Raw genomic sequence first — 25,802 nt, 5'->3', positions numbered from 1 at the left:
CCACATCCCATGAGATGTCAGATGCAGACCCTGAGGTGCCTGTGTCAATCACTTGTTCAACATTATAGTAATAGAACATCATCAGAGGGGGATTTTTCCCCTGAGAAGCTTGGCTTCCAGCCCATGCACATAGCTTCCAGGCTATGCCTAGATTCATCTCACAGGTGGGGCTCGCTAACCTGGATAGATTTATATTGGGGGACAATGTCCCTAGCCACAGTGTGGGGCAGGGCTTGAGGGTGCAGCAAGAATGTAACAAAGAGTGGGGAGGCTGCTGCGACCCTCCAGGCAAGAGCAAGACCTAAACCAGGGAAGCAGAGAAGAAGAGGGGTGGAGAAAGACTTGCTTCCAAGTGGAAATCAATCTGTCTAGAAGTCATCATGGGTGTGGAGGGTGACAGAGAGGAGACTATGGGGCTCAAGGCAACGGATTTGGTCCATCACTGACTTGGGTAAATGGATGGTGGTGCCATTTACAAGAATGGGAGATTCAAGTTGGCAAAAGGCTTATAGTTCAAATTTGTAATGTCGATCGTTCAAAACCACCAGCTGCTCCTTGGGGAAAAGACAGGGCTTTCTCCTTTCATGAAGAGTTATGGTCCAGGAAACTCATGGGGGCAGTTCTGCCCTGTCCTATAAGGTCCCTCTGAGTCTGCATTGATGGCAGTGAATGAAGGAGTAGGTCATTACAAGGCTCTCCTCAGAAAGAATCCTCCATGCCATAGCACACCCTCAATTCCCATGTCAAAAACACCACTCATGGCTCCAGCATGTCTTGGTTTGAGGAAAGGCCCTTCCCAGCCTCTTCATTCAGCTCAGTAGTTCTTAGAGCCAAGAAGATTCTCTCCTTCTACCAGTCTCTCCCTGCTTTTCTGTCCCTGGTCCATAGCCTCCCTGACCCTGTCCTCACATTCCCCTTCTGTGCTCCCTACCTTCACCCCACGCTCCTGACCGCACAGCTCAAAGCAGCCAAGGGTCAGGTTACTCATTTACAATGCTCACAGGCAGACCTTTCCCGACCTCAACAATGCAGAATGAACTGGTATGATCGGTTGCATCATACTGGCACTTTGGAAGGAGATCACATGAGCGCAGGACATTCTGTAACCATGAACCACAAAGAGACCCTAACCTGATTCGGGCCCCAACTTGTTATGTGCCCTTGAGCAGGCACGGTCCCTACCTTGGACTCTGATGCTGATTCCTCGGTGTAACATTAGTGAATAGAGTTAGATTAATTTACAGATTATGCTAGCTCTGGCACCCAATGGAGTGCGTCCCGTCATCATCATGGTAGGACTAGTGGAAATCACAGCTCAGAGTTATTTGTTCTTAGGAGGCCTGCTAGTGTGGTGGTTGAGTGCTTGGCTCCTAACCATCAGAATGATGCTTTAAACCCACCAGTGTCTCTGAGGGAGAAAAGACCAGAGGACCCACTCACATAAAGGTGACTGCCCAGGAAACCCCATAGAGCAGTTCCACTCTGTCGCCTGGAGCCACTGTTGAGTCAGAACCCACAAACCATATACAAACAAAATACCATAGGCTAACCGTAGCACAACACTGAAGCAAAGGATGACAGTTCTGCTGTGTTACATGGGGTCGCAGTGAGCATTGTAAAATCAACTATGGCAGATGTAGTTTGGTTAAAATGTAATGTCTTATCATTTGATCTTCCTTTTGACCCATTTTGAAGTTGTTTCCATTTGCTTGTTTGTTTACTAAAGGGGAACTACACATGGATTAAGCCTCTGGTGAATCCTCTCTGAACTCAGGCCATGGGTGCGGATAGCCTTGCTATCATGCCAAGGGCAGTAGAAAGTGGATTATCACAGATGCAATTAGAGTAAAATGTAACACTTTAGCATCTGATCTTCCTTTTGATGCATTTTAAAATTTGTTCTAGTTTTTAATATTTACTGCTTTTAACCAATTACAAGAATCTAAGTAGAGCCTCTTCCCTGGGGGATGTACAGCAGAGAAGAGGGCAGAGGGAGACGTCGGACAGTGTAACTTATGACAAAACTATAATAATTTATGAATTATGAAGGGTTCATGGGGGAGGGAGGGGGAAAATGAGCAAACGATATTAAGGGCTAAAGTAGAGGGCAAATGTTTTGAGATTGATGAGGGCAACAAATGTACATATGTGCTTGACTCAATGGATGTATGTATGGACTGATAAGAATTGTACAAGCCCTCAATAAAATAATTTTTTAAAAAGAATAATGAGGGTTACAAATGTACAAATGTGCTTTATACAATTGATGTATGTATGGATTGTGATGAGTCGTATGAGCCCCAATAAAAAGACTTTTAAAAATACATATTTACTGCTTTTATTTTCTATTGAGGATTTTCTCAAGTTTACTGTGTTGTTGTTGGTTTTCGCCTTGGTTTGGATGCTTTGGTTTGGTTTGGTTTTTGGTATGTTTTTCTATATAGGAAATCCAGGATAGGTATATCTATAGAGGCAATAACTGGCCTGGTGGTTTCTTGGGGGTACAGCAGGAGAGGTTGGGGGGAAATAGGAAGCCAATAAGAATGAGTACAATAAAAAAGGAAATGTTCCTAAAATTGATTGTAGTGCTGATTGTACAACTCTTCTTAATATGATTGAACTAAAGAACTGCATGGCATGTGACTATAAAATAAAACTATTAAAATATACATATTTTAAAACTTTACAGTACCTAACAGCAGTCCCTCCGCAGGGCACCTCTTGGCCTGCATGTCCCTGACTCCCCCATCTTCCAACTTGCTCATCCGTCAGACTGATTGCTCCCTTTCTTTCGTCCAGCTTGCTTCTGCTTCTCCAGGTGTGTGTGTGTGGGGGGACGCACAGTCCCGGTTGCATAAGGGGGCGGGAGTTTCTGGCCCGCTGGCGGGCGCCGGGGGGGTGGGGGGGGGGCAGGGGCAGGTCTCTTGGGAGCCCAAACCAAATCAAACCCACAGCCAACAAGTCAACTCCAACTCTGGACCCCCTTCCGTGTTACCAAAGGCATCTGTTCCGTGGGGTACCGGGCTCTGTGCTCAAAGGCGCAGATTGAAATGCCTTTCTTCCAAGTGCCAGTAGGTGGGTCGGAACCTCTGACTTTTTCTTTTTTTTTCTTTCTGATGTTGGAGCCTTGCCTACTCGATGGAAAATAGAACACACCAGCTCTCCTAAGAGGTGTTAGTGTTTGTTAGTGAAGTGTGTGGTTTAAGATCCCAACAATCTGTCATTAGCTTTCTATACATTTTTTCAAAAATGTACATACTCTATTTATTTTGTCTTCCTCTGTGTGTGCTTCCTTTAATATACCTGGTAGTCTATGTGTGCCCTGAAATAGGGCCCTTATGTTTTTAGGTATAAATATGTTAGGTGTGATTTTTTAGGTATAACTATTTTACTGTGTCGTTGTTTGACATCCCTTATTTTACAGCATAATATAAACTTTTTCCCATTTACCTCTTTTTTTGTTATCTATTTCGAGATGTGTACTTGAGTTCTATCTCTATTGAGTCCTTGAACACTCGGAAATACTTCCATAATCTTGCACATGTATTCCAAGTTGAGTGGATAACGAGCTCTTAGGATACAACTTTCCCCCCAAACTCCATAGCCCTTAGTACTCCGTTGTCCACTGGCAGTTCAGCGTTACACAACACTAGGATGAGCCCAGATTGCTTTTTGATACTTCTTGGTTCACCATTTTTCTTCCTGTCTGTATTCTTTAGTAATTTTTGTTATCTTTATATTTCCAAATGTTTTCATAATGATTCTACTCGGGATATCATTTCATAGATGGTTGGTAAAACCTTTTTACCTCATTGCATTTTCCTGCATTTGAATTGTGGTGCTGATGAAGAATATTGAAAGTACCACAGACTGCTAAGAGGACAAACAAATCTATCTTGGAAGAAGTAAGGCCAGAGGGCTCCTTAGAACTAGGATAGAGAGACTTCATCTTACATACCTTGGACATGTCAGAGACACCAGTCCCTGGAGAAGGACATCAAGTTTGGTAAAGTCGAGGGGCAGTGATGGAGAGGACGGCCCTCAAGGTGGACCGACACTGTGGCTGCAATAATGGGCTCAAGCGTAAGAACAATTGTGGGAAAATCTTCAACTAAAGATCTAGAAATGCCCAATGGGACAAAGGCAGCCACTACAACCAATGGTGCTGGAGTAGCATACGCAGAAGAATGAAACATGACACAGTTCTCTCTCCACACACAAAAACGAGCTCAAGATGCATTAAAGACCTAAATGTAAACCCACGGCTGCTAGGCTCATCAATGAGAAAATTATAACAAATTTAAGGGCTCTAGTGCAAGGCAAACATGCTACCAAGTGTAATAAAGGAAGCACACACAGTGGAAGACAAAATGGATCCTTGGGGCATGCTGAAATCACACCGCTTCAACACATCAAAAAACCTCATCAAAAGAGTAAAATGAGAGCCCACAATTTTTTTTTTAACCAATGAAACATCCAAAAAGGGTCTAATTACCAAAATCTACAGAACACTACAACAGCTCAATAAGAAAATACCAAATACAGTAACCCAATTGGGAACTGGGGGAAAGCAAAATAATAATAATTTATAAATTATCAAGGGTTCGTGAGGGAGGGGCGATCGGGGAGGGAGGGGAACAAACGAGGAGCTGATACCAAGGGCTCAAGGAGGAAGCAAATGTTTTGAGAATGATGAGGGAAACAAATGTACAAATGTACTTGACACAATGGGTGTATGTGTGGATTGTGATAAGCATTGTACAAGCCTCCAATAAAACGATTTTTAAAAGAACTGGGGAAAAGGCATGAACAGACAGTTCACCAAAAATGAGGTACAAACGGCTAACAAACACATGAAAAAAATGCTCACAATCACTAGCCATCTGGCAGATGCAAATTAAAACCATAGCGCGTCCACCTTACACCCATAATGCTAATCCCACCTCATCCCCACCCAAAAAAACAAAAACAGAAATGCTGGAGAGGCTGTAGATAGAATGGAACTCATCTATACTTCCGGTGGACTTGTAAATACAAACAACCACTACAGAAAATGATATGGTGATACTTAAGCAACTGGGAATTAAAACCACGTGTAATCTAGCAATACCACTATCACAGATACACCCCAAAGAAATAAGAGATACAACACTAGTAGAGGTATGCTTTTCCATGTTCATAACAGCACAGTTCACAATAGCAAGAAACTGGAATCAGCCCAAAAGCCCAACAGGAGAAGAGAGGATAAAGAAACTAAGGTGAATACACACACTGGAATACTATGCATCCCTGAAAAGGGTGATGAGAACACCACATGACATGGAAGGACCTGGAAACCATTATGCTGAATGAAGTTAGTCCATCACAAAAGGACAAGTATTATATGAGTCCAGTATTGTAAGGAGAAACATCAATTAAACAAATTTTAGAGACTAATTCCCAAACAAAGGGGTAGAAAGTCTGCCCAGATGCCATGAACCCACCCCCTTATGTGTACTTCATTTGGCCCACCTTGAAATAGGAGACCTCACATCTGCTGTGGCCATTCCTTCAAGCAGGGGGAAATGGAGAAAACACCCACATGATGCTATACAACATTGAGACAAGGATGCAACAACTCCACAGGAATGAGAGGAGAACCTTACTGGAAACGCATTAAGACCAGGGGAGAGGGGCATCTACATTACAGAGGAGGTACTGATATCTCTGCTGGTGGGTATGATGGGTAAATGGGGAGGAGCAACCTCACATCAGGAAGAGATGCTAACAGTAATTGTAGGGAACCCAAGGGGAGAATAAACCTTGTTCTATGGTCCTGGGTAACAGTTTGAATAATTTTCTACCCTCGGTGAACCATGCCATGGGCTAAAAAAATGGATGACCTTAGACGCTAGCCTTTCAGGGAACATGGCATTCCCCCAAGGGCCCCAGCAGAAGGATTTGGTGTGGAAAACAGACTGAATGAACTGGGCCCCACCTCAGAACTACCTGTTGCCCTTGGAGTTGGGACTGAAATTCCCTGATGGAAGAGGAAGCAAAGGAAGGCCACCCCAAGACTGTGGTTGTTGGACCTAGGGTGAGACCCCTGGCTTAGTGAGCATCCAATGAAAGGGGACCCAGAACCACCCTATATTTAGTACCTCAGTGCTCCCCTTGCAGTAATACAACAGGTATGAATCTGTTAGGCAAGGATCTTCCCTTGTAAGGAATGTTATAGGAAATGTTCCCCTACTACCACCTCCCCTGCTCAATGTACACAAAACTCAGTCAATTAAGAAATCAATCTGTCCAAAGCTCATGAATTGCAGCTTGCAGTTGGATTATACTCACATAAACGCCTAATATCAGCAGTACCTTAAATTCTATACTTTTTGGTTAAGTTATTGATGTTAACAATACAATCGCCTATATCCCAGGAGGATGATTGACAATGTTTTTCCTTTTTATTTGTTGGGTTTTTATTTTGTTTTGTTTTGATTTGGAAGGGTGGGTATTTGTGTGTATGTGTGTGCTGGGTTTTGTTTTGGTCATAATATGATCGCTAAAGTCAACCAGAGTCACTCATGACCTGTGGGCAAGCAGATGGATTCTGCGTTCCCACTTAATTCTAGCCCCAATCCAAGAACAGTGAGTTCTGATAACATGCTCCTGCTCAATACTTGCCCTCATGAAGAGATCGCTGAAGGTAAGGGTGCTATAGCACATTGTAGTGAAGAAAGCAGATGGTGCCCGGCTATTGATTGGAATAGTGTCTGGGGTCTTAAAGGCTTGTATTCAAACAAGCAGCCTTCTTGGTGAGGTGTCAACTCAGTCCACATGGAAGAAGCACACCAGCCTGTGTGATCCAAAGATGACAGTAACAAAAGCCAAATATGATGAAGGGAAGAGTATCAGAGCTTAAATTGTGAGCACCCAATTTGTAGAAGTCTATGGATGACAGTGGGAATCCAAAATTTACCGGGAGACTATCTAGTCATAGTAAGCCTCTGGCAGATCCCCTCTGGCCACAGGGGATGGTCTCAAACAGCTTTACTCTCACATAAAGATTATTGTAAACTTGATTATGGTGGCTCAAACCATGGTCTAATGTGATATTTGGTCAGTTGGCTTCCCTTTTGACCCAATCTGAATTTACTCTAGGCTTAAATATGTCTTGTTTCACAACAGAAATTTCTTCTCTTTTTATTTTTAATTGTTGGTGGTCTTTTCTTTTTGCTCTTTATATTATTATCTTATATTATCTTTATATTATTGGGGTTTTTCTTCTTTCTGTTTTTGCTTTCATTGTTTCTGTTAGGTTTCCCAGTTTGTGAAACACAAAAGGAGTGCATGCATAGAAATAATAACTGATGCAAGGGTTTTGTTGGGGGTGGGGGTGGTGAGGGGATCTGGGGAGCAAAGAATTAATGCAGGGGGTAGGGGGCAATAGAACTGATCGTGAGGATGTATGTACACTTTTTAAAAGCGATTTAACTATGGAAATATATCATATGTGAATTCTATATCAAAAATAAAATAAACCTAAGTTGACCAATGTTTACCATGGGTGAAGGAGGAAGAGTTTTTGCTTAGGGGCCATTGAGTTTGAGTTCATGGTGATGGGATAATTTGGAAAAGGATATCCATAATGGGTGCACAGCACCAAGAGTATCGTCAACGGCACTGAATTATGCATGTAAACGTAGTTGAGTTGGAGAATGCTCTGTTGTACATATATTTTTGCCACAATTAAAGATAATAACAATTACACTAATTACAATGAGTACAAAGAAGAAGAAAATGCATTGTGGTGATGATTGTTCAACTCCTCTTGATATGATGGGAATATTGAATTGTATGATATGTGGATAAAGTGCCAACAAAAGTGTTTAAAAAGAAGAAGTGCAGTGAGGTTGGTATAGGACCAGACAGGTGTTCACGCTGTGGGGTATAAGGTTGCTATGGGTCAGAACTGGTTCGATGGCATCACACAACACTGTGTTTTTCTTTCATTTAAAAGAAAGTTTTCCTTTCTGGAGAATAATGATTCCTTTGTTCCGATCTTTAAGAATAAAAATTCTCCAGTGCTAGACCAATGTTTCTTGTCCTCCGCCATCTATTATCTTTTATAAAGCGATTTCATGATGTTTTCCTTTTCTCTACATTTTGTGAGAAATTTCTATATTGGCTATGATTGATTTGGTTTTTCTTAGCCTTTGGTATGCTGCTTATATCCTCCCCAGGAGGACTACATTCTGCTAATGCATTTAGAAGAGATATGATCACCCCCACTGACCGCCGTCCTTTCTCCTCTGCCCCTACTCTTCCTAGTCTCCGTTTGCTCTCCAGCGCGGCCTCTCGCATATGTTTCACGGAGTCTGGCATTCTGGACATGTCACCTCCTTGGCATCTTCGGAGCCCCTACGAGTTTGTATTCTACAAGCTTTCAGCAGGGTCCTCTGTCGTCTTCAGAAATGAGCCACTGGCATTTAGGGTCGTTAAACTAGTGCAAGCTATTGGCACCTCCCAGGGGCATTCTCCAAGGAGCGGGGCCCTGAAACAGTGCCATCGTTCACCCACTCGAATAATGTCTCCAGGCAGAAGCCACTGGGCTCCCAGACAGATTCTGAGAAAAGAGGAGAAATAGCATCAGGTCCAGGAAGCTAAGCCCTCACAAGCCCGGACTTGTGTTACCTAAGACTTGTCCCCTGGGCCCTAAGGAGGGGACGCTAGAGACCCAGCTACCTTGGAAGCCTAGAGAAAGAACGCAAAAAAGCGCTGGCCCCTAAGGCGGTCCTGGAGACGCGCTGCAGCGGATAGCTCAGCATGCTGGGCCATCAAGTGGATTCCAGCTCACAGCAACCCTGTTGCCCCTGCGGGTTTCCAAGACTGTGACCCTTTACAGGAGTTTCCTCTTTTTCCCTCAGAGCTGAGGGAGGTTTCAAACGGCTGCCCGGCGCGCGCGTACCCCACAACCCTGCCAGGGCTCCTCCAGGGTCCAGCAATCGGGAAACTCCACCTTCAAAGCCTGCTGACTCTGCCCATGGTGTGTAGCCGCCAGATGGCAGCCTAGGCTACCGGCTGTCAGCGGGAAAACAACCTCCGAAATGGAAGGCCCTGGGACCAGTGATCCTCAAGGGGGCCCATCACTGACCCCTGAACCAGAGTTTAAGACCTGCAGCTGCACAGAGGACTGACTGGTCCCCAGAGTCCTTTGGGACCTTGGCCCCTCTCTGGGCTTCCCTTACCCAGACGCCATGCCTGCCCTGGTATTGGTGGTGCAGAGGGATGTGACCCAGGTCCTGTCCCTGAGAAGCTCCCAGACCTGGGGCTGAGTTAGACAGAGATGAGGAATCAGACAACACGGTGAGGAGGGGGTCCAACCAGGGAGGGGGCTGTGGCTGCCCAGAGGAAGTCCCTAAGCCAGGGATAAATGGGGTGGGACAGGGGCTTTCTGGAAGAAGAGATTTCCAAGTTGACCATAGAGGGATTGCTGGCAAACGTCCGGTGATAAGACACATACTATGGGTTTGGTTTTTTTACCCCCCGCGACAGCCCTGCAGGGAAGGTATCCAGAACCAGGGTCACAAACAAGGTCATGGAGGGTCGGAAAAGCTAGTGGAAAAGCAGGTATGGAGGTGCACAGCTGGATCGCACCGACGTGTGCATGATCCCCAGCTCTTGCCCACTGTGCCAACTGCCAGGGGCTGGGGACTGGGGGATGAGAGCAGAGCTGCACAGAGGGGCATCATGTGCTCCGCGTGCTCGCCGTGGTCACGGAGCCAGTTCTGACAGCTGCAGCCTCCTACTCTCTGTGTGCTTGGTCCCATACGACAAAGCAGAACGCGTGTGACTCGGGCCTACACACACACACACACACACACACACACACACACACACACACACACTTCACCAGCCGCACCCCAAGCTGAGGAGGGAGCCCAGCCTCCTGGCTCCCTAAAGCACAGCGTAAAACTTGTGTCCCTCGAAGGATTATCTGCACCACTTGCTACTCTGCCCTAACCAGGTGAGACTCTGCAGCTTGGCGAGAACTAACAAGACTCTTTGGGAAGCCTGTTCCAGGCTGGAAGTTCCTCTGCTGGTCCAACCTAAGCATTGCTGCAATCTACCTTTCCACTGTGCGACCCTGGACCGAGGCTTTCCCGGATGGAATTTGTGTGTCCGCGGTGACATGAACACGCTTCCGTTGGCGGAGGAGAAAAAAAGGGGCAGGTGTCCCGTTCAGAAAGCAGGGAGAGCAAGGGTGATGTCAGCAGCCAGACCGCCTCCTGGGCCTGGAACCTGGGTCTTGGGGAGCCGGAGCGACAAGCCCAATGAGGTGGGGTGGAAGGACTTTCTCAAGTGGCATCAGGGGCGGGGCGGGGGGGGCGCTGTCAGAGAGGGTGAGGGAGGCGCATGGGGAGAATGAGTTCGAGATAAAAAAGCAGGGATGACGCAGCATGCTCGTGCCGGAGGAAAAATGTCTCCCTTTCAGAGAGGGACAAGAAGACAGAGACGAATGTCAAGGTCAAGAGACAGACCGAGAAACCGGCAGAGAGATCGAGGAGACTGTGCGCACCAGGATGGGTGGGAGAGGCTTTAAATGGGGAGCACAAAGGAAGGGGGCAAACAGCAATTACACAGAACCTCCGGGTGGAGAGCGAGTCCCAGCCCGCCCCGCCCCGTCTGGTCCCCTGCTCCCCCTCAGCCTGCTGGTTGCGGAGTGGAGAGCTCTCTCCCAGTCCCGGCCCGCCCCGCCCACCGCTCCAGCCTGGTCCCGCCCCCCCGCCAGCCGATTAGGGACCCCAGAGGCCACACACACACATACACACCCACACACACAAGCCCTGCCACCGCAACGCGGTGGGGGAGAGCCAGTCTTCGCCCCGCCCTGCCGGGTACCCAAAGGCTCGCCTCCCAGGTCCCCTGAGCACAGCCCCCTCGGGACGGACTGCGCGGCCCCGATAGATGGTAGGGGGCCCAGCTGGAGTGTTATCGGCCTCCTCCAGGAGCGAGCCCGCGCCACTCAGCGGCTGCCGGGCTGAGATTAGGCCCCGGGAGGGTCATTAAGCAGCCGCTCTGGCCGGGGCCCAGCCTCCTTTCCCTCCCGGATCGGTCGGGCTGGCAGGTGGGAACAAGCGATAAGGATTGGGGGGCTCAGGGGGCGGGGCTCTGAGGCCGGCAGCTCCATGTCAGGGCAGGAGCGCCTGGGGTGGGTGTAGGGGGGGAGGCCTGCCCAGTCCCTGCAGGGACCACCCTCCACCCCACCTCCACAGGCTTCCCACCGCCCTGTTCTTGCCCCAGATGGGGGAGCCGGCATGGGGAGAGGGCTGAGAGGGCTCCTAGAGACACCACACACACACACACAGGCTATGGAATGGGCCCCAGGACCCGGAAGGACTGCGGTTGCTAGGGAGCAGGCGCGCTGGGAGCGAAGCAGACCCACCAGTCTAATTGCAGGTGTGGGCCGCTGAACTTCACCTCAGTTCAAGTGGTCAGTGGCTCTGTCATCAGGCAAGACCCTGGGGGGTTGAGGGCGTGGGGGATAGACCAGACTCCACAAACCCCACCCTCTCCCAGCGACAGGAACAGAGGTGGGAGGAAAGACAGATCCGGGAAGCTGGTAAGGAACTAATGAGGGTGCACCTTGGCAGGGACCTAGCCCCCTAGGAACCTGGGACCCTCCAGTGAGAAGGTGCATGGCATGCGTGCCACCTGGCTCTACCCTCTAATCTAAGCAGCGGCTTTTTCCCTAGAGAAAGGGCACTAGCTACACTAAAAGAAGGAACCGCGGGGTGTAAAGGGGCAGAGGTGGGGAGCAGGGAGCAGTCACAGAAAGCCAACTGATCTAAAACTTCCGTGTGAGTAGGAATTACAAGGGCCACAATGTAAGATGAGGCCAGAGAGGGAAGGTGACTGGCTCCAGGTCACACAGGAGGCTAGGGTAGACCTTGGGCAGAGACTTCTGCTTCCCCCACGCTGGGGTCTTCCCTCAACGGCAGCCTGCACTCCAAGCCCCAGGGAGGTGAAATGGGGTGATGATTCTGGTGGGTCTGGCCCAGGGTCACGTGAGTCGGGGCTTGCATCAGCAAAGGAAGGCCGTCGTGGTGGAAGGGTGGGCACTGTGAGTTGGGACAAGTGGCAGAGAGACCTTTGGGGCATCGTGGGCTGTATTCGACCTCCTTGAGCCACTCCTGCACTTGCTCCTAGGTGAGTCTGTCTGGGACTGCTTCTCTAAGAACACAGGCCCGGAGAGCCGGGGGCCCTCAGGGTTCAGCCAGACGATTGTGACTCCTCCCTTCTCCATCCTGCTTCAGTCCCTGGCCCCCACCCTTTCCATGACTGGGAGTCAGGAGACTATCTCAGGACTGGGTTGTACGGCAGCTCTGTGGTGAGACTTGCTGTAGGACCTTAGGAGAGTCACGGCCCTCTCGGAGCTTCAGTTTACCCTCTGTGGAGGATTTGGCTAGTCTCACCACAAAGCTGGGCGGGAGAGCTAGAGCAGTGGGAAAATGATTCTAGAATACACCACAATGGCAGACAGCATGGAGACATGGGGCAGGAGAGGTGGGGGGGACTGCCCAGAATGCCCTGTGTCAGCCTTTGGAGATGGGTGGACTTGTAAGAGGAGCCAGGACTTGACCAGCGTGAGCGTGAAGGGGGTGGACTCCCGGCCCCATGAGGCCTCCTGGAGTGGTCTCAAGGCCTCTAATGCTTTTTGCCTACCTTAAGAGAGAACCTGGGGACACATAGGGGTCTGACCTCTGCCAGAAAGCTCTCCTGACTTCTGGACTGGACCACTGAACTGCTCTGGCCAAAGAGGGGGTTTAACCAGGGAGGACAAAGGCCACTGTATGGTCAGGGATGGACTCACGTGTCCCTGTCCTCCCTGCTTCCCAACTCTCTCACACCCATGACAGCCTCCCACTCATGGGCAACTAGGGTACTCATTTACACCCACCTTGGACTCAGGCCTTTGTGTGTCCCAGCCTGACCCCCTCTAGGCCCCAGCTGCTATGTGATCACGGAGTAATCCTGGAAAGCCGTGGCTTTGGAAGGTAATTTTCAGATTCAGGAAGTAAAGCCCGGCCTCACTGGGAGGCAGAGGGGAGATTTCTTAGCCCTGGGATCCTCCGCCCCAGAAGTATATAAGTCTTTATTTCACAGAAATAAAGGCCATTTCCAGAGTTGTGGGGAGGAAATGGGAGACAGGATGGCAGGACTGACTGTTCTTTACAAAGAGTGCTTCTGAATCTCGTGGGAGTCCCCCTGGGAGACTGCAGGGCCACAATCAAGCCCCAACCTGGACACAATCCGCGCCCCAAGGCAGGCTGCTCTAGTTCAGGGAGGGCAGGGCCGGCGTGGGGGTCAGAGGGCGATGGCCCTGGACGGTAGATTTCTGCACACAGAAGGCGGCGGCGGTGGCCGGTTGATCACTCATGCTCGGGAGCCTCAGGGCAGGGATCACATGGGGGTGCTCCGGACCTTGTCCTCCTCCGGGGAGATGTTCTCATAAGCGTGCTCATGCTCACTGGACCTGAAAGAGGATGGCAGGGGCCTGCTGGGCAGCCTCACTCTTCTCCCCGGTCCCTTCACCCAGCCCCATTCTATACTATTAGGCCAGTATTTTCTGGAATAAATGTTTGACTCCCAGAAGGGAATTCCCTTGTCTGCCCCTAGACTACATGCCACTCAGCACCACCTCCCTGAACCCCATCTTCCTTCGAGACCCCTCTTCCACTGACCATCCTCCCCACTGAGCCTCATCCTCACATAAGGGACCCATCCTCTCACCGAACCCACTTCCAGTGTCCCTTCCTCTAGGGGTCCCATGGACTAAGCCCCTCCCCCACCAAGCACCCATCCCTGACTGAGCCCTCTCCCCAAACTGGTGTTTCATCTGTGACCCTCACCAAGCCCCTTAGGCTCACAGGCCCTTCCCTCACAGAACACCCCTCCCCACCTTTCACTGAGCCTTTCTCCACCCTCTCAGCCCCCTCCCACTCAGCAGCACCTGAAATGAGGTTCCCCTTGGATCCCTGGGTCACGGAGTTGTCTACCCGGCTCTCACCTGAAGCCAGCTGCAATGGAGGAGTATCTTCCATCTGTCCCCGCCAGCATCCCGTCTTCCTTCTTTCCAACCAACATGACAGTGTTCGTGGGCTCCCTGTTCAGGGGGGTTGGCGGGGAGGGCACATCAGTAGGACTCCTGGACCTTTGCCTTCCTCTCCTCCCCCACACTCTGGGCCTACTCCAGGAACTGACTCTCTCTGGCGCGCTTTCTCTCTCTCTCTGTTTCTCTCACAGCCACAGGGGACAGGGATGACCCCTTCATAGAACCAGCTCTCCCACAGCACCCTGTCCACAGCCTGCTTCCGGCCACCTCCCGCTGAGCCTCACGCCTTTCCTCCTGCCCTGCAGTGCTCGTGTAGGGAGGCGTCTCAGATTTGGGGCCCAAGATTTGTGAAAGTCATACCCTAAATCCACAGCCCCACCTGCCCCTCCCAACCTCCCTGTGCATCTTCCTTCCTGACCTCAGCTCAGCCCCCAGGACAGAAGAAGGATGCTCAGTGCCCGCCCTCCTGTCTGCAGGCAATTGGAGCCCAGGGCCAGTGGCCATGAAGGCCACGGGGCCAGGGGAGAAAGGAAGCATTTCCAAGAAAAGGCTCCTTACCTCATGCTCCAGCCTAAGCCCACTGCCCTGTGGCTGCTCCCCATGGCCTCCTCCCCATGAACTGCTCCCACAAAGGTCTCTGCTTTTCCAGTAGCCTCCCCTTCCTTAGCCATTTCACAGCCCCTCCCCCTGATTCTGTCTCTTATTAATATGCCCTTACTAAGCTCAGCCAGAATCAAGCTCACTGCCATCAGGCCGATGCCACCTCATAGCGACCCGTAGGACAAGGTAGAAGTGCCCCAGGGGTTTCTGGGACGGTAACGCTTTATGGGCATAGAAAGCCCCGTCTTTCCCCCACGGAGCAGGCTGATGGCTTCAAACTGCTAGCCTTGCAGTTAGCAGCCCAATTAGAAACCACAGTACCACCAGGCTCCTCATTAAGCTCCGCGATCGAACAGGACGCCTCCTCCTCCTCTTGTGTCTGTGCCTCAGTGAGTACCCCCAGTCAGAACCTGGATGGCCTTGCTCCCTCCTGCCCTCGCGGTCTCCATCCACCAACTCCCAGGCTGTCTGTCCTCCACAGGCCTGAGAGCTGCCCAGCCACCTCTAGAGTCCGGTCTCTCTCCTGGTCCCAGGTGGGACAGCTTCCTCCTGGGCCTTCTCACTTGCAAACTGGCCCCCTTCCACCCACCAACCACGAAGTACCCAGCATGCCTCTGCCAAGTTCCTGCCACTCATCCGGGCAGAGTTTTAAACCTTTATAATGGATTCCTATTGCACTTGGGTCAAGTCCGGTGTCTGGCATCCAGGGCCCTGTTTGACCTGGCCTCTGCTTCATCATCAGCCTCATCTGGGGCCTTGCGAATCCCTCCCTCCTTGTCCCGATCCCCAGCCACACGGAGCTGAGTGGGCTCTGCTAAGTTAACAGGGAATGAGGCCCCTCCAGACAGCTGCAACCTTGTCCCAGGCAGGGGTTCCACCCTGTCTCTACCTGCTCTACTTCGCACATCTGCACCCAGCAGCCCTGGAGCCATGCCCCCTAACACAACACCCCGGAATGCTCTTCCTTCCTGGGACTGAAACACGCTGCCCCCCTCCCTGCTCTGTCCTGGGACTGACTCCCCTCATCCTTAGGGCTGCCTCCTCTGTGCCTCCGGCCAGGTCAGCCCCCCACCACCCTCATCTTCTACACTTGTCCTTGGGCAGCACTAAGTGCCCTGTGGCTGCAGGTCCATGCCCCTCTTCCCTTCCGCTCTGACAGCCTGTGGGCAAGGGGGTGTCCATTCTACTGCTCCACTCTGACCCATGCTGGCAGCACCGTAGCTGACCCTCAGGAAAGGTGGGACTTCCTGAGTCACCCCAATGGTACAGCGGACACACTGAGATCAAGGAAGAAAAGACATTTCTCATAGCTCTCGGGGGAATGGGCACCTCGGAGCCTGCTCTCTGGCCCAGTTCAGGGAGCTAGCGAGCTAGCACCAGTTCACCCCGTGCCCTTGGGCCTCTGTCTGCCTAGCACACAGTGAGAGGACTGCATGTGGGGCTTGATGGGGCCCTGCCCAGTGCAACTAGAGTTGATCCCAAGGCCAGCCCTGCCTGCTTAAGGCCAGCCTGTGCCCAGGGCCCTCGGGGCACACTCACGGCTCCTCCTGACACCAGAAGCGATTGACAGCGAAGGCAATTGCTACCAGGACCAGGAACACGGCCACGGCGATGAGACCCTGCATCCAGGGCTGCAAGTTTCCTATTCCTAAAGAGACAAGGGGGAGGAGGGGGAGCTGCAGCAGGCTGGTGGGGACAGATCAGGAAGGGGCGCCTCATGCCCCAAGGGCTGGGGAGACCATCAGCAGGATGCCAAGTGACATTCAGGGGTGCAGGACAAGAGAGAGCACCATTCTGACACCCCCCTCCCCACTGAACCTAATAACTGCAGGCTCTAGGAGAAGACAGGGCTTCCCAGAGGGATTGGGGGACTCTAGGCAGAAACAGGCCTGAGGGTACTGTCTGAAAACCAGGCAGCCCAAAGCCTCTGCCCTCACCACACTGACTGGGTCACACGCTGGACGCCCTAAGGAGCAGCTAAGCCCCAGGGACCAAAGGCAGCCCTGAACAGCAACCTCAGCCTGCCAGTTCAGGTGGCACCCCTCCTCCTCCCTGCTCCCAGCAGGCTGAGGGGCCCCGCCCAGGGCTGGCACAATTGAGCTGGCATCTGGAAAATCCTGTTCTATAACAAGAGGTCCCTCTGGTGCCAGGGAGGGTGTGGGAGTGAGGTTCAGACAGGCTCAGCTGGGGGGTTCCCAGAGAGAGGTACACCTTTGGAGAAGGTGGGAGCAAGCTCACTCCTGCGTCAGGGTAGGGGGTAGGGAGGGAGGACAAGAAGACAGCTTCAAAAACCCTTTTTGGTTTCCTCAGAGCACGGGTCAGAACACAGGCCTTGTCTTGCCTCTTTGCCTCCTGGCCTTTGCCCCCACCTCAGGTCCTCAAGACTCCCCAGAAGGCTCCTCCTTCCTTCCACTTGCAACCCAAAAGGGCTCTTGTCTCCCCCACCAGGCATCATTGTGCCCTTGAGCCGGGGGCAGCTGGAGAGGAAAGACCTGAAGGAGTGGGGGGTGGGGGGGAATCCACGGAGGGGCCAGAGCCGCAGGAAGTTTTCAGGAGCCCTGCCTCCCCATCAGACCACCTGCATCCCTAGTGCCTAGTGCCCTCCCACACTGTGAAGGACGCAGACTGGGCATCCAAAACCCACTCTGCCTCCATCCTACTCAAAAGTCCTTCCTGGAGTCTAGCCTGAAGCTCTCCTGCTGCACCAAGAGATCCGCCTCTTCTCTGAACCCTCTCTGAGTCTTGCAGGTGTTGGGAAGAGGAAGGAGTCGGGACACTGACTTCTCCCCAGGGGTAACCTAGCACAATCAGTGTGGGTGCACTGAGTTCCCAAGGAAGAGTGAAGGTCCCTCTCAGACTTATGCCTCCTCAGGTCAGTGGGTGCTAAGAAGTTAGAGAGGGTCTCTGGGGCTTCCTCCTGACCCTGCTGTGACAACCTTCAAACACACCAGAGACCACAGTCCCCTGCTCCTTCCTCCAGGGGACATCTAGGTGGGCAGAGCCTGAGGCAAGAGAAAGGTGACCTGGGTCCTGTCCCTTATTGCCCTTCTGTGTGACCAACACAAATCACTCAACCTCTCTGGTCTCCCATACCCCAGAGGGATTCTACGACCTGGAAGCAGACATCCCAGAGAGGTCAGGACACCTGAGCAAGGGAGGGGGTATCCTGGAGGCACCTTTACAACCCACGTCCCACATGCAGAGTCCTCAGACTGGCTGCGGATGACAGTCCAGGGTGGGTACCAGATTTTAAGGTGTGGCGCTCACCCTTCCACACCCCTGACAGGCAGCAGCCCTGGGAGGTGGACAGGGGAGGTTTATTGTCCTCACTGTATAGGTAGGGGAAAATAACTGACTCAGACAGAGAGGGGCAATGATTTGTTCAAGGCCACACAGGAAGATCGAGTAAAACAATGAAAAGCTCAGGTACTTGGCAGGGGCCACACCAGGCCGAGCCCAGGAAGGTGCAACAAGGAAGATTGAGGTCAAAGCATAGACAACCCCCAACACTGCCTCCCCCCCTGGGGCAAGCCCTAACCTTTTGAGGTTGCGGGGGACCATGTTTGAGACCTCACTCCCACCCTCAGAAAAATCCCTGACTCCTGACCTCAGGGCCCAGCCACCTCTGGGGCAATTCCTACTCTTGGGTTTTGGGTCCCAACTCCTTTTCCTCCCCCCAATCCTAGTTCCAGCCCTTTCCCTGCTGCTCCCATTTCTTATTCACTAGGGATCTTTCCGAAACCTGGCTCTGCTCTGGAGTGAAAGTCCACTATGGATCCCTGGGTCCCCAGTGCCCAGCCCGGCCCGGCCCTCTCCTCACCACAGCCACCAGGGCTGGCCCTGTCCTGGGATACCTTGTTGGCAGCTGGCAGGTGGCACTGCCGTGAGCAGGCCCAAAAAGAGCAGTCTGAGAGCCAGCATGGCTGCAGGAAGTTCCTGGGTGCCTTCTGTTCGCCTCTGTGTGTCTGGGCTCCTGGTGCCACTGTGAGTGGCTGTCAGTTGTTCAGGTCTGTGATCTGGCCCTGGAGGAGAGGAGCTAGTAAGAAACTGAGCGAGGTAGGGAGGAGGAGGAAGCAGCAAAAGAAGGAGGGAGGAAAAGTGCCCTCCCTCCCATGGTAATGAGCTACTAGGCAGGGCCTCCTCTGGTCAGTGCCCAGTCCATTTGAGCTGGCATTCAAAGTCATCTTTCAGAGCCTGGCTGAGGAGGTGGGTCTGCAGACCAGGAAGGTGTGGGTAGAGCTGCAGCCTCATCTCCAAGCCCCAGCCCTCCCCAGAGTTTCTGCCTGAGTTCCCTGTTCCTGGAAGTTGGGCTGGGCCCTGGGAAACAAAGTGACACATCAGTCCCTCTGGTTGCGAATGAGCTGAGCGGGCAGGGCCTCTCGGAAGGCTAACTGTGGATAAAGACATGTGTTGTCTGGCTCCAAGAGCATGGGGGAAACCCTCAGAGGCCCGGGAACGTCTCAAAGCTGCCTACTTCCCCCAGGATGGATTTTATTTCTTCTCCTTATACCCTGTCCCTGCTCAGTCAAACCAGACCCCCAGACCCAAGTCTCTATGTCCCCCTGGCCCAACGCAGTAACTCCAGAAATCCACCCTCTCCCACCGAGAGCACTGTTCCTCTGAGCCCTGGGCCAAGCCCCTACCCAGTGCCGCTCTTCCTTCCTCTGAACCTCAGGTGTGGTCCCTGGAAGCAGCCTGTGCTTCCCTCCATACAGGGGGCAGGAAGGCCTCCCTCAGACAAGACCTGGCTTGGTCAGAGGCCTCCATGCCCCTGCTCAGGCTCTCAGTCCTCACTCCATGAATGGAGGGCAGAGACTGGGTGCTGCAGGAGATCCTCAGCCTGAGGTGTAGGGAGGACACTGCCAGGTGACCCTGAGTCTTCACATTGTCAACCCATGGAGTCTTTAGGAAGGCTCACTGCTGCCCAAATGGGAGGCCCTGGAGTCTGGCTCCGCAGGAGAGCCAGAGATCCCCAAGTACTTGTGGAGCCCCAGGAGCCCCCAGCTAAGGAGTCCCGGAAGTCAGACACTCTACCTCCACAGTCTTCAAGAAAAGAGCCAGCAGACGAGGGACAAAGTCTCCCAGATGGAAGGTCCCCAGGAGCCCAAGGACAGATCAGGTCACCCCTCCACAGCTTCCCACCAGGAGGCCACCAACTGCTAGTCACGTGATTTCCTGGCCATCCATTCCAGATGGCGCTGCCAGGGGGAGCAGTCACACGTCACCCCTCCTCTCGGCTTGCTGCCTGCATCTGTGCACACAGGTGTGTCAGGGGTCCCATTCCCATGCAAAGTCAGGGTGTCTCCAGATGAACTTTGCTCAGAGTAGATCCTGCTCTCCCCCATCTTTACCTGGTGTCCCCGGAATCTTCTAGCACAAAGTCTAGCTAGAGTAGGCACAGTGCGCGTTCATGAACAGCCAGGATGCTCAGCCTGGAATGTAAAGAACTGGGTTTAATATCAAAAACACCCACTGATGTCTTCTTCAAGGGTTTTAAGCAAGGGAGTCACCTGGCCAAGTCTCCATTTGAGAAAATGCCCCCGGCGTGGAGGATGGAGGGGGAAGGAGAGGGGGAGGAAAGAAGAGGGGCTGTCCCCCACACCCCCAAATAGCATGGCCTGCACCTGAGAGTCATGGGGAGGGACTTGGGCTGTGTTTGAAAGGTAGAATGGGCAGGACGTGGGTGACTGGACATGGAGGGTGAGCAAGAAGGAGGAGCTGAAGGGGACTCCCAGGTTTCTGCTCAAGCACCTGGGTGGGTGTGGTGGCTCAGAAGGGAATGCAGTGAGTCTGGGGCTGGGGAGGATGGGTGAGTGCAGGCTTCGAGGGGCTGTGTGGTGGTCTCCGTGGGGCCGCCGGAGAAAGATATCCAGAAGGCCGTCAGATCCCTGCATCTGGAGCTCAGCAGATGTACGGAGTGGAGCCCGAGACTGGCGTCCTCTATGGCCTATGGGCAGTGACTAGGGCAGGAGAGTGCCCCGCCTCCCCCAGAAGGATTGCACGGTGGGTGGGATGCAGGGGAAAGGGGAGAGCAGAGAGACCAGGACTCAGCCCCAACAGGTAAAGCCTTCCCAAGGGAGAGGAAGCAAGAACAACTGGGAGATGAGTGGGCTATCCCAGAGGCCCAGGAAGAAGGGACCCAAGAAGAAGCATGTAGGGAAGTCACTGCCGTGACACTCCCCCTCCCCACCACACCCCTGCACACACCATTCAGTCCCCCAGGGGTATCGCAGCCTCACTCATCACTCCTACGCACTGCCTCCCTCACTGACCCCACAGCCATCGAGTGGATGCGGACTCAGAGTGACCCTCCCTTGGGTTTCTGAAGCTGTAAATCTTTACCAGAGCAGATGGCTTCACCTTTCTCTCATGGGGCGGCTAGTAGGTTTGAACCACTGACCTCACAGTTAGCAGCCCCATGCCACCTGGACTTCCTCACTGAAGCCTCCCCATGTCCCCTAGATCAGTGGTTCTCAACCTTCCTAATGCCGCGACCTTTTAATACAGTTCCTCATGTGGTGGTGCCCGCCCCCCAACCATAACATTATTTTCATTGCTACTTCATAGCTGTCGTTTTGCTACTGTTGGGAATCAGGCAACCCCTGTGAAAGGGTCCTTCGATCCCCAAAGGGGTCCTGACCCACAGGTTGAAAACCGCTGCCCTAAAGCCAAAGAACCTGTTGAAGAGCAAGGGCTCCCAGAGCAATGTTTCTGGGTTGGAGGAGGAAGCAGGGAGGAGGGGTGAGCAGGAAGGACATCAGGTGACCAACAGGAGAAAAACACATCTCCAGGGTCAAAGTCCCAAGCTTTAGAGCAAAACAAGTTATTCCGGAAAAGAGCGTGAGGGTGAACACTTGCCTTTGAGGCTGGTCCCCCTGAAAGCCCTGACCCAGCTGAGGAGGTTCATCTCCCAGCTGGACAGACACACCCTGGGACCCCCTGCTGGCCTGGCGTGGGCCCAGGTTCTGGACTCAGGTCTCAGCAGCCCCACAGGGCTGGACACTGTGTCCTCATCGCTGAGCAACGGTCCCATCAGCACTCCAGCCTTCCCTCCTGTTCCCAGCCCCAGCTCTGTCACCCAACACACCAGGCACCCTTGGCCAGGCTCTCCATCCCACTTGACCCCGGGCGATTTCCCCCTCAGAGAACAACACCAGGGCCTGGAGGACTTCCAGGGGTCTCCTTCCCCTCCACCCTGCTCTGCCTGCCATTCACTTGCTGCCAGCAGGTGGCAGTGTCATACTCTCATCCCAGACTGGAGAGGGTGGAGTCCAACTTGCTGCTGAAACTGAAAAACAAAACTCAAATTCACTGCCATTGAGCCAATACTGACTTGTAGTGACTCTATTGCACAGGGTAGAACTGCCTCCTGTGAGTTTCCGAGACTAGCTTTTTTAGAGTAGTAGAAAGCCTCCCCCCAATCTTTCTTCCAGGGAGCCTCTGGGTGGTTTCGAACTGCTGACCTTGCAGACCACAGCCCAATGCACAACCACTAAGAATCTACAATGTCCCCCTCTCTACAGGAGTCAGAATTGCCTTGAAGGCATTGGGGCCTTGGGAGTGCAGACACACACACACACACACACACACACACACACACCTCCAAGCGGTGATATGGAGGGAGAGGAGTTAGACACTGAGGTGTGGAGTCAATAAGAGCAGTACATTGGCATGCCAGGGCTGTGAGGCAAGGAGCACGGCCAATTTGATTGTTGGAGAGGTGTCCCTGAGCGGATAATGGTAGGCAGAGAGCTAGCTGGCCTGCAGGACTGAGCATAAACACAGCTCGGGAAAAGTGTTCCAGGCAGAAAGCTCAGCCTGGAAAAGGGCAGAGAAACACATCCAGGAGAGATCTACAAGCTAGTGATAGCACAGCAATACAAATGGGGAGCTTTCGCTCCTTTTTTCTTCTTCCCACATTTGCTTATGCACCCATTTGTCTTCAGTGACCGTATCGGAAAGGTGAGCACACAATGGTATGACTTTTTGTTCTTTGATGCCTGATAACCGATCCCTTCGGCACCTTGTGATCACACACTCCTTCTTATAACATGTCACCTGGTTGGCATCTTTGTCGAAAGCTCGGGAGCTCTTGGACACCTTCTTGCATCCATTCGAGAGAATGTGATCAAGTGGTGAGCTCCCTCTCCCTAAAGATGTGCAAGCAGAATTGCCAGGACCAGCTCTCCCAACAGAAGAGTCCTTGAAAGAGCCCAGAGGCCTTCCAGCTCTGGAAACACATGATTCTGTGACCCAGGAACAGAATGATTTTCAAGAGGCCAGGGGCTCTGTTATGATGGGTCAGCCACGTCCCCTTCGGACTTGAGGATCTTATCCACCTGGTTTCCCTTCATTTAGGCTGGCCCATAGATAAGACTCAGGGATTCTTCAACTTGGGTGGGGAAATTGTGCATCCATGTCTCACTAAACGTACCATTTTCTTTCACAAAGAACGAAGGCAACGAACCCACGGTGATATTTTCCTATCAGAGGTGTCTGGATATGTTATCACAGGCACCTGAAGATATTATTTTTAAATATCTGGACATATAATTTATGAAGTGATCATACTCATTGGACTAGATCTTGCTGTTTCACGCATGACAAAGTTGCACTCGCGTTATGATGAGGCAACTGATACGCTTAGTATTTTGGTAACTGTATTTTAACATAATTAATTTCTTTGCGATGCTGTGCATTTCATTTGATGCATTTAAATCCTCCTCCTAAGAAGATAGACTTCATCAGACTGCCCAAGGGTCCCATGACATAAGAAGGCTAAAGATGACCTGGCTCAGCGGGAGCCTGGAAGAGCCGGAGCCATGCCATGCAGGCTCTGGAGCTGTGGTCAGATTGGATGGCTGACCCCTCTCCCAGGTGGCCCCAGTGCCTGTGTGGGGAGGCACCAGCCTGCAGCAGCCAAGCCAGAGGATGTGTTGGCTGTGACTCCTGGGTGCTAGGAGACCTCACTGGACTGGTGTGATTTATGGCCGGACCCCCATTGGGGGGAGATAAATTACTCCCTCCTGTTGCCCACTCACCCAGCCGAGAAAACTAAGGGATGGCCAGGGCCAGGAGTCCAGTCTGCCAGCAGAGGTTCCAAGGCCAATTCTTTGTCCAGTGGTTCCACCACAGCCCTGATCCCTACCCAGGACCTCAGGCTGGCAGTAGAACCAGGCCAGGGTGCTAGCTTCTGGAATCCCCAGCCTCTCCTCACCTAAAAGGTCATGCAAATGACTGGGGTTTGTTGCTTATTTATTTTCTAGCTGGGGAAACTGACCCATCAAAGGGCAGTCACTCATGGAAAGTCACACAGTAAGTGTGTAGGAAAGAGGAGGCATCCCAATATCTAGGTCAAGCACCTACATGTTCATCTGTTTCCTAAATGGTGTTTTGGCTTTTCATGCACTTGTTCAGCACCTATGTCCTGCCTGTTTGGGAAGAGGCGCACCAGTGTCATAGTGGGTTAAGCACCGATATCCACCGTTCACTCCCACCAGCTGCTCCGAAGGAGAAAGTAGAAGCTACGAGCTCCCAGAAAGACCTGCCGTCTCAGAAACCCCGAGGAGCAGAAGTTCTGCTTTGCCCTACAGAATCACTGTGAGTCAGAACCCACGGCCTGGCAGTGGGCTTGGAACTGTTGCTTGGGCCCGGGATTACAGTAGTGACTACCTAGAAGAGCCCAAGTGAGAGCCAGGAGAACAGGAGCAGGGAGACCAGTCCCAGGACTGCTGCCAACCCCCCAGCAAGAGACAGTGATCGCTCAGGTCTGGGGAGCCACTTAAGAATGGGGACAAGTGTTCTGTGTCTAGATAAATGAATAGAGAGGTATTCTAGATGTTAGGTAGCTAGAGACAGGGACAGGGGTGTGTCTCTCCCATGCCCGCAAAGGCACCCTAGAGCAGTGGTTCTCAACCTTCCTAATGCCTCGACCCTTTAATACAGTTCCTCATGTTGGGGTGACCCCTAACCATAAAATTACTTTCGTTGCTACTTCATCACTGTAATTTTGCTACTGTTATGCATTGGGCTACCCCTGTGAAAGGGTCGTTCGACCCCCAAAGGGGTCACGACCCACAGATTGAGAACCGATGCCCTAGAGGATGTTGGGAAGGGACTCAGGCAATCATTAGACACCCATGAAGACCTCTGAATGGAGCATCCTCCAATTCAGGCCCCAAGCCAGGTGGGTGGTACACCTGGGTGGCCCAAACTAGACCCAGGCTCATGACCCCACCCAGGTGGACTTAACTCAGCTAATGGGGTCAACCAATACCTTCGACCACAACTCCCCAGCCAGAGGTTTGAAATACCCTGCTGTAACCTGTACTATTTTGAGACTGTAAAACCCGAAACTTCTCCGTCCTTCATAGAAACTCACTTGGATTACAAACGTGCTTCAGCGTGCATTCTTCCTTGTGCAAAGCCAAGTACCGAGGTATGGCCCACTCAAGAAACCTCACATGGAAATATTCTGAGGGTAAAGCCAGCCATGGTGGAGGACTTTCCTCGAGGGCCCAGGGAGAGGTCGCAGGGAGCCAGCAGGGGAGGCTTAGAGTGGGGAGCCTCCAAATTGGGGGAGAGCAGTTGGGAAGCTGGGGTGGGGGCAGAAGGAGCTGGTAGGAGGTTGGCCTTTGGGGGAAGCGGGCAGGGTGTTTGGGGGGCTTTGCCAGACCTGTTACGGTCTTTGTTCTACCGAAGATATGGTGTCAGGATGGGGTTTAAGGGGAATGTATGACACATACCGGCTTGCTTTGCAAATTGCCGTTTGAAGAATGAGCTAAACAAGGCAGTAAGCTGTGAATAGGCTGCAGAGGGGGCCAGAGAGAGATGGTGGTAGCCTGGGATCAGGCAGAGACCAAAAGAGAAGATGCAAGCCGAGGGCTATGTGGATGTAGAGAGTGAGGGGCTCAGAAGAGTGGCACCCCTCCCCCAAGAAGAATTTACTTCACAGGACAGCACTGAATCTGCAGCTCAGGGAGAAGGACATGTCTGATCAGAGCACACTGCAGCAAAGGAAGGGGGAGGAAGAGAGAGTGGATCACATCCTGGCCCACCAAGCCTTGATGAAGAGATTCCCGCTCAGACAGAGAAGACCACATGGCCG

At 52.2% G+C, this 25,802-nt stretch overlaps 1 protein-coding gene across 1 annotated transcript; it reads right to left on the bottom strand.

Moving 5' to 3' along the window:
- Positions 1-13,092: 13,092 nt before the first annotated feature.
- PDZK1IP1 (PDZK1 interacting protein 1) lies at positions 13,093-18,756 on the bottom strand. Its single transcript, XM_004699448.3, has 4 exons — positions 18,550-18,756; positions 16,235-16,343; positions 14,051-14,146; positions 13,093-13,516 (listed from the first exon to the last, which is right to left on the bottom strand). Exons 1-4 carry the CDS (start codon positions 18,614-18,616, stop codon positions 13,444-13,446), a joined length of 345 nt encoding a protein of 114 aa, XP_004699505.1. The 5' UTR covers positions 18,617-18,756; the 3' UTR covers positions 13,093-13,443.
- Positions 18,757-25,802: the final 7,046 nt, after the last annotated feature.

The sequence above is a fragment of the Echinops telfairi genome, unplaced genomic scaffold (genome assembly GCF_000313985.2).
Source record: "Echinops telfairi isolate 266 unplaced genomic scaffold, ASM31398v2 ScPeMD7_443;HRSCAF=831, whole genome shotgun sequence".
Taxonomy (NCBI): Eukaryota; Metazoa; Chordata; class Mammalia; order Afrosoricida; family Tenrecidae; genus Echinops; species Echinops telfairi.
The sequence above is the reverse complement of the archived record's forward strand: the minus strand, read 5'-3'. Positions and strand labels throughout refer to the sequence as shown.

Excerpts from the sequence above, each read along its gene's own strand:
- PDZK1IP1 (XM_004699448.3), bottom strand. The coding sequence starts at position 18,616 with ATGCTGGCTCTCAGACTGCTCTTTTTGGGCCTGCTCACGGCAGTGCCA. Across the intron at positions 16,344-18,549 it reads ACCTGCCAGCTGCCAACAAG|GAATAGGAAACTTGCAGCCC; the intron begins GTATCCCAGGAC and ends TTGTCTCTTTAG. Across the intron at positions 14,147-16,234 it reads TTCTGGTGTCAGGAGGAGCC|GGAGCCCACGAACACTGTCA; the intron begins GTGAGTGTGCCC and ends CCCCCTGAACAG.